This window comes from Drosophila yakuba, chromosome 3L (assembly GCF_016746365.2).
Source record: "Drosophila yakuba strain Tai18E2 chromosome 3L, Prin_Dyak_Tai18E2_2.1, whole genome shotgun sequence".
NCBI classification, from domain to species: domain Eukaryota; kingdom Metazoa; phylum Arthropoda; class Insecta; order Diptera; family Drosophilidae; genus Drosophila; species Drosophila yakuba.
The window spans coordinates 23,884,457-23,900,905 of NC_052529.2; the positions used below are offsets into that span (position 1 = coordinate 23,884,457).

Here is a 16,449-nt window from a genome sequence, read left to right on the forward strand (position 1 = left end):
ACAAACTTGCGCTGCGTCTATGTCTCTGGAGTCTATGCTTAATCTCAACTTTCTAGCTTTTGTAGTTCCTGAGATCACAGCGTTCATACGGACAGACAGACAGACGGACAGACGGACATGGTCATAACGACTCGGCTATTGGTCCTGATCAAGAATATATATACTTTATATGGTCGGAAACCCTTCCTTCTGCCTGTTACATACTTTTCAACGAATCTAGTATACCCTTTTACTCTACGAGTAACGGGTATAAAAATAACAGATGATCAGAAACGGTTTTTATATGTATTTTTTATTATATTTTATAGGGTCGATTATTGTAATATAAGAATGTAATTGAATAGATTGCAGCATTTAAATACGAGGGCTGCTATATATTTCTGGCCTAGACAATACTAAGGGTTTCCAGGTGCAATCTGAAATTTCCATTGAAGAGTTTGACATTTTGTAGCATAACATCACTCAGAACGTTTTGTTATTTAATTGTGAATTGTTTTATTTACAGGGAATTAAAAAATTCATTTGGGCCAAAAAATGAAATGAACTCGTGAACATTTTCGTGCGATCATTTTTCACAACTTTCGAAGTGGATTATCACGACAAGAGTGTATCGATGAACTAAAATCTTTGTATGGCCGTAAAAAAGGTTTGTTCTCGTTGAATCCCGCACAATCTAACAATCGCTCAAAGAAAGGCTCGTGTGGAGTGGTGTAAAGAAACGCTGAAAAAATACGATCGCGGTGCTTTAAATGACCTTTATAAGATCGTCACAGGAGACGAATCATTGATCTATCCGTATGAGCCCGAAACAAAAAAACAATCGACCGTGTGGGTCTTCCAAGACGAGCCAAATCCAACGAAAGTGGTTCGTGGAAGAAGCACTTCGAAGCAAATGGTCGCCTGTTTTTTTGGCAAAACTGGTCATGTGTGATACTGTTCCGCTTGAGCAAACACCATTTGTTTGCCTGAAGTCTTCGGAGAAATGGGAAAAACGACCATGAGAAGACGAATCATTGTGCACCATAACAATGCGAGCTCTTACACAGCTGCTCAAACCAGCGCCTTTTTGACCGGCCAAAACGTCGAATTGATGGGTCATCCGCCGTACAACCCTGACTTGGCACTCAATGACTTTTTTTATTCCCACAGATTAAGAAAATAATGCGTGGTCAACAATTTTCCTCGCCAGAAGATGCTGTTAAAGCATTCAAGAATGTTTTGGAGGTGCCTCAATCGGAGTGGAAAAAGTGCTTCGAAAATTGGTTTGAGCGCATACAAAATCGTATAGATCTTGATGGAGAATATTTTGAAAAACATTAAAACTATTTTCGTTGATAAATATTCGTATTTCCATTATAAGGCCAGAATTATATATAGCAGCCCTCGTAACCATAGATATGCGCAATGATTTTAATACTACATTGTTTATGGTAATTAATAACTATTGATAGAAAATCAATTTTTAAACAGCGTCAGCAGGACTTTGGAACTCAGATAATGCATGGATAGGGTTTGGAATCTTCTTTTGAGATCCCTTGCGAACTTTGGCTCGTACTTCTTCTGGTTTTTCCGGCCTGACCAAAGGTTTTTTTTCTGGTGCTTTTATTTTCCATACTACAATTGGGGACTATAAAAAAATTTAAACAGTTTAATGCCGTCGATTTTTTTATTAATGAAGAGACTTACAGACACAGTTCCTTGCCTTGTATATTTTGTTGATGCCACATATGAGTACTTTACCGTTAATACAACGGCGTTCATTATATTTTTAGCCGCTTGAATTAACGATGTAGCACTATCCAGCTATAAAAAAAATCTTAAAATGTCAGTTTTCATCAACTTTCAGTCATATAGTCAGTATCATATCTGACCCCGGAAACAATAAGTTCACCGCTTATATTTTGAACATCTGCTTTTACTTTTGAAGTTATTTTAATTTGATGACAATATAGGACAATGCGTTGCAAATACGCCAAGAGGCCCTTTTTTGTACTGCTTTCTGGGCATTGCTCTGCTATTTCCCTGGTTAGTTTATCCAGCTTAGTTTGTGAGCGTTAGGGTGGGCGTGGCAAAAAGTTTTTTGGCAAATCGACAGAAATTTACAAGACCAATAGAAAAATGAAAAAATATCATACTCTTTAACAAATCAAGTAGGCCTATTTACTCTTCGAGTAACGGGTATAAAAAACAGTATTTCCGTTCTTCGTCTGATAAATTTAACCTTACTCTGGCCATTCTTGATCCATGCTAAAGTAATATTGGAATTACTTCAAGCATAAATTTCTACCTTACTGGTTAATGACTCTCTTATTCTTTGGATCAGTAAACTTAACAATGAGCGGCGCACAGTTCTAGTTTAGGGATAGTTTTTCTATTTTTTACAGGATTGACTCTACTTTTGCTAGCTATTATAGTTACAGCATCTCCTACTTTAGCATACACTACTGCAGCATATGCTTTTTCTGAGGCATCAGCAAATCCATGTAGTTGAATACTTATGTCATTTCTAGAATTAATCCATCTTTGGATTCAAATATTTTCTAAATATAATATATTTTCCTTATATGCTTCCCAGTACTTAAAATCTTCTGCTGCTAATTCCTGATCCCATTTACTTTTGCTTATCCAAAGTTTTTGAATAAAAAGCTTTCCTAAAATAGTCACGGGAGCCAACCATCCTAAGGGATCATATATTTAAGATAATAACGATAGTACTTTCCTTTTGTGTGTAAATTTGGATGTCCCGCAGCTTACTTTAAACTTGAATAAATCCTTTTGTGGTTCCCATTGAAGTCCAAGTGTTTCAACATTCTCATTTTCAATAATACTAAGAACCTTGTTATCCCCAGTATCCTCTACTGTTGATATTATTTCTGAATTATTAGACATCCATTTTCTTAATTTTGTCCTACTTTTTGTAATTCGTTTGAAACTAGTTGGACAACATTTTTGGCGTCTTCTACATAAGCGGCTCCAGTCATTAGGACGTCCATGTAAAAATCGTTTCTTATTATTTTACTTACATTTTTATTTTGACATTTATCTGCTATATCCACCAGAACCCTAGTAGCTAAGTATGGTGCAGATGCCGTACCATAAGTGACTGTTGTTAGTTTATAATTTTTAATTTTTTCTTCTGGAGAATTTCTCCATAAAATATATTGATATTTTTGGTCATTTTCATTTATCTTAATCTGACGGTACATTTTTTCAATGTCCGCAGAAACAACAAATTCCCATTTTCTCCATTTAACAATAATGTCAAAAATATCCTTTTGAACTCGTGGTCCAACCCACATTATGTCGTTCAAACTTTTGTTATTAATGGTTTTTGCTGAAGCATCAAAAACTACTCTTAATTTGGTCGTGAGGCTTGAATCTCTAATTACAGCCTGGTGCGACAAGAAATATTTGCCTTCATTATTCACCTCAACCATGTGTCCTAAATCCATGTATTCTTTCATAAATTTAGTGTAGTCAACCTTAAGTTTTTTATTTCTTTGTAGTTTTTTCTCCAGATTCGTGTAACGAGCTATGGCTTGTTTTTTTGAATCTCCTAAGGTGACATCCTCCTTGAATGGAATTGACACAATGAATTGAATGGAATCGCCCATCTGAATCCTTTTTTGTAGTTTTAATAAATTTATTTTCACAGATTTCAGACTCGATATCATTTTGTTCCTTTTCTTCAACTTCCCAGTAGCGATCTAAATCTTTTAATTCTATTGTTGTAGCTGCAATGGTTTCTTTTCCTTTGGATTTTTTACATCCAGTAACTATCCACCCGAAATCAGTTTTTTGTCCAAGGGCTATTTTTTTAACTCCATTTTGCAAAATGTTAGTATATACGTCTGCTCCAATGATTAGATCAATACGACCTGGTTTATTAAATTCGGGGTCGGCTAATTTAAAGCCATTTTTTCTGATCAACATTTGTAACGTATCACATCCAAGAATATCGTCAGGCAGGGTGTTTGATGGGTATCGAGCGCACGCGAGCGATGGTCCGGCTGCTGCTTGTCGGTGGGGGGGTGGTCTTGCTGCGATCCCATATTTGCCTATATCTGATTATAAAACTTATTTTCGCGTGCTAGACAAGCTAACCTGATCCGGAAGTAGGAGAACTCACAATACAAAACATCTAGAAGAGGAAAATATGTTTGAATGGTTTACGCCAAACCGATCTCGGCCAGCCTCCGGTGTTGTTGGAGGCCTTCGCTGACCCGCCCTACCAATGGCCATCTTATCATCATAATGTTCCCTGATGGCCCCTTTGGAAACCTAATCTATTCGCAAGGGCCTCATGCTAGCTGCGGCGAAAACTTAGGGAATTACCACATTATAAATTGGATTTTATTACTAATATATGTAAACATTCTTAAGTCTAGGCAATATGATAAATAGGAATGAAAGTGTAAAAAGATAAATTTTTGCATATAATTAAACTTTTGTTTTTGGAGTTTACGAAAAGTGAGGACTAACAATATATAAAAAAAATTGACAAAAAAAAAATTACAAGACAATAATATGCGTCAATTTAAATAGCGATTGTTTCGGATTTCTCTCAGTGTGATTATGTTTAGTTCTCTTTCATTTCCTTTATGATCTTTACGTTGTTATATATTTGAACGTTTCAAGGGAAATAACATAGGGACATCTACGTTAATGCTTTTAGTGCTGAACTCATTTTAATTTGGTCAATATACATAATCAACGTGGTTTTCTTTGGTGACTCACCCTTTTCTTTTGTAACTTCCATCGGAGAAAGCGCTTTCGGCGACGGCAGCTATTTCATTGGGAGTAAAGTTTTTTTTGGATGTAAAAAATATAAAAATACTGATTATTTCGCACACATTCTTTGGAGGTATCCCTGTTATTTTTTTTTTTCCTCCTTTTAAAGTTGGGACATTTTTTTTTCCGTGTGGCTTACAAATTTAACACCAACATAAAACACAAAACAAAGAAATCGGACACTTCTCCTCACATTAATTTGCACATTATTTTTCCACAATAATAAAAAAAAAATCTTAACCTAATTTACTAAAACATTATTTATCTTTTCTTTTTTCGAAGTTAGGGTTTTTCTCCCCCTTTTTTTTTGGATTTTTTTTCTTTCTTTAAATTTGCCCTAAATGCGGGTCTTATAACAATTATTAGTTTTAAATCGCGTTCAGCGCATTCGCGAGCGGATCGGACTTTTCTTTCGATTTTCAATCTCTATGCATGATGCTGGCGAAGCGCGCGAGTCAACTGATAAAAATCCACTAATCGGCGGCTACTTCTTCCGCGGTCCGTAGGCCTTCCTTGGTCGCAGAAGCTGCAGCCGAAGATTTATTGTCCGCTTTGCCTTTTAATTCCCTTTTTGTGGCCTGACAAAAAAACTGTAATTGCTGGCGCTGCCTGTCTGTAGCACTTCTTCCTTCCGGATCAGTAAGCTGGCTATACTTTGTTCTTTTAAAACCCTGCACGAGAGTTAGGCGATAAAATTCTGGGTCTCTTAGCCCTTTTCTAGCCACTTACCCCAGCTCTCCGCCGGTTCAAACTATTCGCCAATCTGGTTCGCCTGTAGCACTTGTACTTATTTGGCCTAAACTGCCCACAATCACCAAACGAACTTTCTCCGCCGATCTTTAACTTGAGAATGGCTGCTGATGACGCCAGAATACGGCGGCAACCTAGCATCTGCCAGATTTGTAGAAATTTTACTCTCTCTGGGAAATCTGACAATTGGCCCTGTAAGACCCGTGACCCTGCCGCTAACCCCTTCACGCGTTATGCAGGTGGCGCACGCCTCGCAATATGACACCTAGATGGCGTTGCAGTTTTAGCTCTGCCGCAAGTGCCACACATTAATTGTGTTGACTGGAAGTGCTTTCATTAGCTTTGGAAGAACAAGTGCTTCAATTTCTAAATTTTTTGGAGAACTTTTGATCGAAATAATTGCCTTGTGCCTGGAAATGCACGTTCCTGTGGAAGCTACTCCACTTATTTCTGTCTGTGAACGAACTTTTTTCAATTTATGAATCTGTGCAGATTATTCTGAAATGATTGTGATTTAAGAACCACTATCAATCAAAGCTCTTAGTTTTTCAAAACCTCCATTCCTCGACTTCACTTAAACCAAAGCCGTGGCTAACGAGGCTTGACCTGCTGTTCTACACGTATTCACTTTTATGACCTGCAAGGTGAAGCAGCGTGTGATGAGGTCTTTGACAAGTCGAACAAAGCTGTTCGCTTGTACATTTTTTATTAAAAGGATGCCTTAGACAGCTTAGGCAAAACAGATTTTTTCTTACCCAGTCAGACCGTTATGCTGGATTCATTATTTTAAATTTATGGGATTGAATAAAATAATGCCCTGGTAGTCTGCAATATGCACAATTATAATTTTTATTCATGCTAGTGTTACTTATTTTCTTTACAGGTTTAACTTCCTGTGAAAATGACGAAATAGAATTGAGCCTTTGCTCTAACAAGTCCATGACATCAGAAAGTGCCTGGATTTCTTTAGTTTTTTTTACATGGCTTTCAAATAAACTGAGCGACTCTTTGTTAAATTTTCGAAGAATTATGTGAGCAAAAATTGCATCCACTTCTTCTGGCAACTGTGCCTTTAATCTGACAATGTAAATTGACTCGTTAATTGTGTCAAAAAATGTCTTAATTGGTTTATTCGATTCCAAATTTAAGCTTGGCATATCGATTAGCCTACTCATGTGCTCTGAGAAAGTTTTCCTTTTATTTTCAAACCGCTTGGTCAAAAACTCCCAAGTGGCTTCGTAATTCTCTCCAGAGCCAAGCAATAAATGAGTCCCCATATTCCTGGCGGACTAAGATCCTCCCTCGTATGAATGAGCTTTGTGAAGAGCTCATTAAAAAGATCCCATTCTTTGGAATCACCAAAGAAAGTGGGTATCTGGATTTTGGCAGGGTTGGTAACTCCTCTGCCTTTACAACCGTCGACATTTTAGCTTTGTTGTTTGCTCCACTGAGTGGACTATTTATGGCTGTCAAAACATTCTGCCTGTCAAATTCAAGTTCGCTAATTTCTTCATCAAATAGCGAACTTTCAAAATAAGTATTAACCTGTTCTATCAGGTTATATATTTTGTTCCAAAGGAACTCTATTTTGTTTTTCCTTATTTGAAGGAAATCTGGACTACTGTCTATCATTTTTGACGTATCTTCTAGGTATACCCTAAATTGACCAACATTAGTACGGAACGCCTGCTCTATTTTTAACTTGGCTCTTTTGTGATACCCTTTGTTCTTGGAATACCCTTCTTCTCCGGGTTTGAAATGGTGACTGGGAGCTCAACGGAACTACTACTTTTTTTACTTTTTTCATTAGGTCATACTGCTTTGAATTAAATTATTTATGATCGACAACGCCGATCTTTATCAAATTGCTATGATTAGCAATAAAGCATTTTTGAAGCTCCTCTAAGCTTACTAAATCGGAATCTGACAATGTTGGTTTTGCTTCCAACTTCCTAATTTCCAAAATAACTTCGGACTGCTTCTTTAAAAATTGTATGCTTTTTTCCGACATCATTATGAATTTTTAAAAAGATTTTTTTTTTTTTTAATAAGAAAAAAAATTTTTAGAAATAATACAATAAAAAAGAAAGTAATGTTGAGCTTATCTTTTTGCGTCCTTTTCGATGTTGGTGCGTTGCTCTGTTGCTGGTGCTGCTGTCTTAACTGCTGCTGTTGTTGTTGCTGCTGCTGTTGTTGGCGATGATCTTCTCACAGGCTCCGGGTCTTCCTTCTTGTCGATGTTTATCGATGATTTTGTTTTTGGCACTTTTTATACCCGTTACTCAGTGAGAAAAGTATGTAACAGGCAGAAGGAAGCGTTTCCGACCATATAAAGTATATATATTCTTGATCAGGATCAATAGCCGAGTCGATTTGGCCATGTCCGTCTGTCCGTCCATATTAACGTCGAGATCTCAGGAAGTACAAAAGTTACAAAGTTGAGATTAAGCATACAGACTCCGGAGACGTAGAAGCAGCGCAAGTTTATTGATTCAGGTTGCCACGCCCACTCTAACGCCCACAAACCGCCCAAAACTGCCATGCCCACACTTTTGAAAAATGTTTTGATATTTTTTCATTTTTGTATTAGTTTTGTAAATCTCTATCGATTTACAAAAAAATTGTTTGCCCCGCCCACTCTAACGCCCACAAACCGCCCAAAGCTGCTACGACCACACTTTTGAAAAATGTTTTGATAATTTCTCATTTTTGTATTGGTCTTGTAAATTTCTATCGATTTGCCAAAAAACTTTCTGCCACGCCTATTCTAACGCCTACAAACCGCCAAAAACGGTGTTTAAGACTCTCCTTCTCCCTTCCACTAGCTGAGTAACGGGTATCAGATAGTCGGGGAACTCGACTATAGCGTTCTCTCTTGTTTTTTATGCACTTTTTATTTTCACAGTTGCTGATGTATGGCCTCAAGCACGCCTTACCACAAATTATTATGGTAAACACAACAACCTTTAGATATTAAAACACTATAAGGTGTTTCTTTTAATTTAAGACATAAAAGATTCTTTTGTATCTTTTTGCTTTTTTTTTATACTCTGTCCCTTACCATATAGGGGGAAACAAGAGTTAATTATTTTCGCTACCTTTAGCTGCAAGATAAATTTAGCAATGCTTAAAGGAGCTGGCCTTTCTCTGAGTCCCTTACCATATAGGGGGAAACTGAAGAGTTTTACGAAGTTCAATTTCTTCGAAGGCTCGATTGACCAAATGTAAAGGTTCCAAATAAGAAGACTTTACTTGTGAGTTGATAATTTCAAACTGAGTCTTTATATTCAAAGTCCTAGCTGTATCAAGTGCAGGAATTTTCCACTGCAAGATATCCCTTACCTTCAAGGAAATGCTACGTAATCGCTTGCATCTTTATTTAAGGGATGAAACCCACGCAGGAGTTCGTTGCTTATCCCAGATATATATATCCTAACGCTCAGGCGTTGTTTATTTTTAGATAAGGCATTGCTGCAGCGTTTCACTAGCTATACATACATTTCTTATGTAAATCCTTTTATATATTCATGTTCGTCTGAACAATGGGCAACGCGAAGTTTCAAAGGCGATTAAAGAATTAAAAAAAGGCTTAACCTAAAACTTACTCCTCAATCGCAACGCATCGAGAAAGATATTATATAGTATATTAAGTAGTATATTAAACGTCTTTTCGGTCTTTAGTCCATCAATTGTATACATGCAAGTTAACACGAGCCAGCGAGCTAGACCAGTTGGCTCAGTGCACGAAATATAATATCATAACGTAATGCTGACCCAGCATCGGGCCGGAAACCCGTGCGCAGCCGGCAAACACAGCATATTTGCGTGGCCGCTGCGAGTCTTTTGTTAGCTGTAAGATTCATTTTTAAGTTCAGTTTATTTTTGACATTAATAAAGAGCGGCTGCTCGACCTTATTACTCCGACTGAACGTCGTAAAATATATTTGTATTAATTACTCTGCCAGACCACAAGGCTGGCAGTTAAAAGAGGAAAGTTCCTCTCTACATAAAATCTGTGACTGCAGCGAGGGATCCCCCCTGCCACCCCCAACTTTAATTACTGGCGCCCAACCAGTGGTAAAAACCACCACCATCACCAACACCGCCCACACAGCTACTAAAAGCAAAAGACAGCGGCGCAGGAAAAGTGAAGGGAATTAGTGACAAAATAACACACAGACACCAAAAACAAAAAATTATGTGAGTGGAAACCGATGCTAAACGCATTTTAAGTCTGTGAATATTTAAAAAAAACAAGAGAGAACGCTATAGTCGAGTTCCCCGACTATCTGATACCCGTTACTCAGCTAGTGGAAGGGAGAAGGAGAGTCTTAAACACAGTTTTTGGCGGTTTGTAGGCGTGGCGTGGGCGTGGCAGAACGTTTTTTGGCATATCGATAGAAATTTACAAGACCAATATAAAAATGAAAAAATGTCAAAACATTTTTTAAAAGTGTGGGCGTATCAGCTTTGGGCGGTTTGAGGGCGTTAAAGGGGGCGTGGCAAAAAGTTTTTTGGTAAATCGATAGAAAATTACAAGACTAATACAAACATGAAATTTCAAAACATTTTTTAAAAATGTGGGCGTGGCAGTTTTGGGCGGTTTGTGGGCGTTAGAGTGGGCGTGGCAACATGAATCGACAAACTTGCGCTGCTTCTATGTCCCTGGAGTTTGTATGCTTAATCTCAACTTTCTAGCTTTAGTAGTTCCTGAGATCTCGACGTTCATACGGACGGACAGACGGACGGACAGACGGACGGACAGACGGTCATGGCCAGATCGACTCGGCTATTGATCCTGATCAAGAATATATATACTTTATATGGTCGGAAACTCTTCCTTCTGCCTGTTACATACTTTTCAACGAATCTAGTATACCCTTTTACTCTACTAGTAACGGGTATAAATATATAATGATAAAAGAATTATTAATCCGGCAGATACGCTAAAACATGGTCTCGCATCAATGTAAATGAAAACAGAAATCATATAATTGTTTTTTATAACAGCGCATACGTTCGCTTTTCATTTATTGTTGTTGTTTTGTGTTTCCATTCGATTCAAGCGCGACATTCGATGCCGCAGCCTTTGTCTTTAGTTGTTGTTTGTTTGGCTTTGGTCAACTGCTGCCCACACGGACAGCTTTTTCGGACCTAAGCGAATTGGACTGCTCATGCAGCCCAGTTTCTCACAGTATAGAAATAGTACACCATACTCCACGGACTCAGAGTCCGATTGTGAAAATCAACCTTCCCCTCTAAAACGTACAACCGCGAATTCCCCTGCAATGGCGATAGACCCAGAACAACTCAGAGCTGTAATACAGGCAGTGGTGGCCAATACTCGCACAAAATGAAATGTGTCAGAAAATTCAGGAGCTGGCCAGCCAGTTGGCAGCAACACAGGTCGCGCCCACCTCAGCAGTGGCCCCCGCAATTAGAGCTTACGAACCCATAGACATAACTAGTGGTGTACCATGTAACATGACTTTAGACGCCGTTAAATATTTGCCTGAATTCTCGGGGTCACAGGAATCAAGCGGCGGTTGCTGCGTATCGCATATTTAAAGATTACAACGGCACCTCTCGCCATTACGAGGCGGTGATAATTATTAGGAACAAAATTAGGGGCGCGGCCAATAACGTCTTATCCTCGTTTGGCACTGTACTGAATTTCGATGCCATTATAAATCGGCTCGATTTCACTTACAGCGACAAACGCCCAATGCATGTCATTGAGCAGGACATGAGCACTTTAAGACAGGGAAGCAACATGACCCTGTTGGAGTATTATGATGAGGTCGAGAAAAAACTCACCTTACTCACAAATAAAGCCCATATGTCTTACGAGCCATCGGCGGCAAATATATTGTGCGAAAAATTCCGAGAGGACGCCTTGCGTATTTTCATCTCGGGACTTCAACGCAACCTCACTGACGTGCTTTTCGCGGCAAAGCCGAAAGACATGCTGTCAGCCTTGGCCTTAGCGCAAGAAGTAGAATCTAACCATGAGAGGTACGTTTTTGCAGCTAGTTTTGCAAGAAGTCAAGAAGACAAAGATCGCAAACCTACTGTAAAAGCGCAGGGTCGTCAACTTGATAAGTACGACCGCCATGACCCACAGCCTAGTAATACCAAAAACCCGTATTTTAATAGGCAGCAAAGTAACAAAAATTACAAAGACGACGGCCCACCAGAGCCTATGGAGGTCGATCCCTCAGTTTCTAAATTGATGCAGCCGACCCAGGCAAATGCCTACCGGAACAGAAGACCAGCCACCTCCGAGCGCACAGGCGCCGTGAGGAAACAACAAAAAGTTAACTTCATTACGCACAATGCGGAAGAAAAGACATCCTGTATGCGTATGCCGCCGCCGCCTCCAAAGCGGAATCGAAAATAGACGACGATGCCGTTACCGGATATGATTCTGACTACCTAAATTTTTTAGGGGAAAATCCCTGTTACCCGTCATCAGACGAAGAGTAGCAGGGGTACCAATGAAATTCCTTTTAGACACCGGCGCGTCAAAAAATTTCATCCGGCCTCGCAAAGAGCTAAAGGGTGTCCGCCCGGTGGACTCTCCTTTCGAAATTCATTCAATTCACGGCACCACCATCGTTACAAAAAAGTGCTTCGTCTCGATTTTTAATTTGAAAGCGAATTTTTTCATTCTACCAGATTTTACAATATTCGACGGTATAATCGGGGCCGATCTGTTAACACAGGCCGGTGCATCACTTTGCCTCGCTTCCACCCAACTCAAATGGGGTCAGGAAGTTGAGAACATTTCATTCCATAAATGCACTGACGTCAACTTCACTAACGTGGAGTGCGCAGATGCACCACCTTTGGTGAAGAAGGCATTTCTAGGGATGATAAGGAGCCGAAAAAACGCCTTCGCAGATCCCAACAAGGCCCTGCCATATCGGTAGTGGCCACGATTAGGACTACTAGCGAAGAGCCCATTTACGCTAAATTATATCCATACCCCATGGGGGCAGCAGATTTCGTCAACAACGAAATCCAAGACCTGCCTAAAAATGGTATAATTCAAAAGTCGGTGTCACCTTATAACAACCCAATATGGGTGGTTGATAAAAAAGGAACCGACGAGGCCGGCAATCAAAATAGACGATTAGTCATAGACTTTCGTAAGCTAAACGAAAGAACTATCCCAGACAAATACCCTATGCCAGATATCTCCATGATACTGGGCAACTTGGGCACACGCTAGCAACGGTGCAGGACGACTTAGTCCGGAGATTGTGAAGCAGGTTCTCACAGAATACTACATCCCAAAAATGGCCAAACTGGCCAATGAAATTGTCCAAAACTGCAAAACATGCGCTAAGGCCAAATATGATAGGCATCCTAAGAAGCAAGAAATTGGCGAGTCTCCGATTCCCTCTCATGTAGGAGAAATGCTACACGTAGACATTTTCTCAACAGACAAAAAATATTTTCTCACTTGCATCGACAAGTTTTCGAAATTCGCCGTCGTACAGCATGTACCGTCAAGAACAATTGAGGAATTGAAACCGGCCTTGTTACAGGTCATGAATTTCTTCCCAAAGGCCAAAGTGATTTACTGCGATAACGAGCCATCGTTAAAATCGCACACGATCACGGCCATGCTAGACAACCATTTTGGCGTCAGCATCACGAATGCGCCGCCTCTTCACAGTGTCTCAAACGGGCAAGTAAAACGTTTTCACAGAACCCTACTAGAGCTCGCCAGGTGCCTAAAAATTGACAAGGGCATGAGCGATACCGTGGAGATAATCTTGTTAGCCACGACCATATATAACAAAACAATCCATTCGGTCATCGATAAGAGGCGAGTCGACGCAATACAAGAATGCACGGACGACACACAAAAACGGATTGCTGACAAAATTAAGAGTGCCCAAGACGCGCTAAGGTCTAGAGAGAATGCTTCTCGGCAAAATAGACTCTTCGAAGTGGGCGAAAATCTTTTGGTCAAAACTAATAGAAGACTTGGCAATAAACTCACTCCCTTGTGTGAGGAAAAAGCCATACAAGCAGACCTGGGGACCACGGTCCTCATTGAAGGGAGGGTGGTCCACAAAGACAATTTAAAACAAGAGAGAACGCTATAGTCGAGTTCCCCGACTATCTGATTCCCGTTACTCAGCTAGTGGAAGTGTGAAGGAGAGTCTTCAACACTGACAGTTTTTGGCAGTTTGTGGGCGTGAGAGTGGGCGTGGCAAAAAGTTTTTTGGCAAATCGATAGAAATTTACAAGACCAATTCAAAAATGAAAAAATATCAAAACATTTTTCAAAAGTGTGGGCGTGGCAGCTTTGCGCGGTTTGTAGGCGTTAGAGTGGGCGTGGCAACATGAATCGACAAACTTGCGCTGCGTCTATGTCTCTGGAGTCTGTATCCCTAATCTAAATTTCTAGCTTTTGTAGTTCCTGAGATCTCGACGTTCATACGGACAGACAGACGGACAGACGGACATGGCCAAATCGACTCGGCTATTGATCCTGATCAAGAATATATATACTTTATATGGTCGGAAACGCTTCCTTCTGCCTGTTACATACTTTTCAACGAATCTAGTATACCCTATTACTCTACGAGTAACGGGTATAATGACTCTCTCCCTTAATTTTTAATTTTTTATTATCACTACCTATCATCAGCCGTTTGGCAAACTTCCATTTAATGGACATTAAGTACGTTGCAAAAGGCGTGATGTTTTAGTTTTAATTGGTATTAATTTAGTATTAATTGGTGATGGGATAAACCTCAGCGAACAAGAAAAAGCGACTAAAAAATACATTTCCACAGGTGCAGAATTTTCATCCTCCCCTCACTGGCATTAGTGTCAGCGCACGTCACTAACTATTCGCAAACAAAGTATATCCCCATCATAGATGGAGAGATCCTGGTATGGGAGGAGCTCGCATATGTGACCCACTCGGCAAATCTCTCGGAATACATGCGCGTAATAGAAGAAACAAGCAGCATGAACGAGATGTTTCCGCAGTCTCATATGAGGAAATTGCTAGAAGTGGATACCTTGCACCTTCGAGACACGCTAGATTCGTTAAAAGTCCACCACAGAATAGCAAGGAGTTTAGATTTTCTAGGCTCAGTGCTAAAGGTAGTAGCGGGGACGACGGATGCCGGCGATCTAGAAAGAATTAGGTTCACAGAGTGGCAGTTGATACAATCAAACAATAGGCAAATCAAAATTAATACTAGGATACAAAGTCGAATCAACCAATTAACAACAACAGTAAATCAAATCCTGCAAACACATAAAAATACCCAAATTGACACCGGCCATTTATACGAGACACTGCTGGCTAGGAATAGAATACTAATGATGGAGTTACAGAATTTAATGTTGGCTGTAACGCTGGCAAAAAACAATATTGTCAGTCCAAATATCCTAGATCATGCAGACTTAAAATCAGTTTGGCTGAAAGAACCCACCGATACCCCCATAGGGGATCTTATGTCCGCATCGTCTATAAAAATACTGCAATCCTCTAACATGATGCACTTTATTATCAAATTTCCCAAAATAAAATTATCTTGTAAGAAGGTCACTATTTTCCCAGTCGCTTGCAAAGGAGTTATGCTGCGGATAATCGACAACATGGTAGCAAAGTGTGGTGAAGTAGTCCACACAATCAAAAATTGCATCCCAACACCGGGGGCTACCTGTTGCTATCAACGGAAAGCTCATGCGCCAGGGAACTACACGCAGGCGTCCTAGCGCATTGCGAGTCGCAACCAAGCGACCTACACCCGCTCACCCGCGTGGATGAGGGTATCATCATCATCAATGACCGGCCAGCCAGGGTCACGGTAGACAACGAAACAGAAGTCTACCTACGCGGCACACATCTCATCACCTTCAGCGATCGCGTCGTGATAAATGTCACCACCTTTGTAAATCATGACAAGGCCCAAACAAGAGCTCCAGGGGTAGCGAATTCCCCATCATTGAATATCACCGCCAACAGAGATATTCTGAGCCTCCCCTACCTTCACCAGCTAAGTGAACGTAACTTGGAGTTCATAAAAGAGTTCGGGAGAGAAATTGATACTAATCATTCTCATCGCATAATATTTGTCGCAGCAGCGATTTGTTGTGCATTGGTTTGTATCGGCATCACCTGTCTACGGTTCATCGGAGCGCGGAGATCTGCAATCCAGTTAAACGGGATGATCGCCAAATAGGACCAACCGAGGACGGCCGCAATCTTGAAGGGGGAGTAGTTAACACGAGCCAACGAGCTAGACCAGTTGGCTCAGTGCATAAAATATAATATCATAACGTTAAAGTGCTGACCCAGCATCGGGCCGGAAACCCGTGCGCAGCCGGCAAACACAGCATATTTGCGTGGCCGCTGCGAGTCTTTTGTTAGCTGTAAGATTCATTTTTAAGTTCAGTTTATTTTTGACATTAATAAAGAGCGGCTGCTCGACCTTATTACTCCGACTGAACGTCGTAAAATATATTTGTATTAATTACTCTGCCAGACCACAAGGCTGGCAGTTAAAAGAGGAAAGTTCCTCTCAACATAAAATCTGTGACTGCAGCGAGGGATCCCCCCTGCCACCCCCAACTTTAATTACTTGCATACATAACCCCCTTACCTAAAAAAGTACCACATACCCATCTGAAATACCTAACACATTCCGTGCTGACGAGAACAATTTTAACAGTAACTTCAGAACCAACAATATTTTTAGCAACAACACACCACAAGGTCTTGTTCCCTACATGTCATCCCATATTTAATCGCCTAAAATTTCCTAATCGCCATAACCTGCCTCCCAAGAAAAATTAAATAAATTTATTTAGAAACAATCATATGACATCCAAAAAGAAATTTAAATATTAAAGCATGATAGTAACATACAA

General features: G+C 40.0%; 1 protein-coding gene across 1 annotated transcript in view; it reads right to left on the reverse strand.

Annotated features, from left to right (window-relative positions):
* Positions 1–271: 271 nt before the first annotated feature.
* The window catches only part of LOC6535223 (catenin alpha), a 46,140-nt gene continuing 29,962 nt past the window's right edge, over positions 272–16,449 (reverse strand). Inside the window, exons 11-13 of the mRNA XM_039373548.2 lie at positions 1,872–2,018; positions 1,687–1,803; positions 272–1,627 (exon numbers count right to left, since the gene is read on the reverse strand). Coding sequence (XP_039229482.1) covers positions 1,463–1,627; positions 1,687–1,803; positions 1,872–2,018 — 429 coding nt within the window. The 3' untranslated portion in view covers positions 272–1,462. The remainder of the gene's footprint in view (positions 1,628–1,686; positions 1,804–1,871; positions 2,019–16,449) is intronic.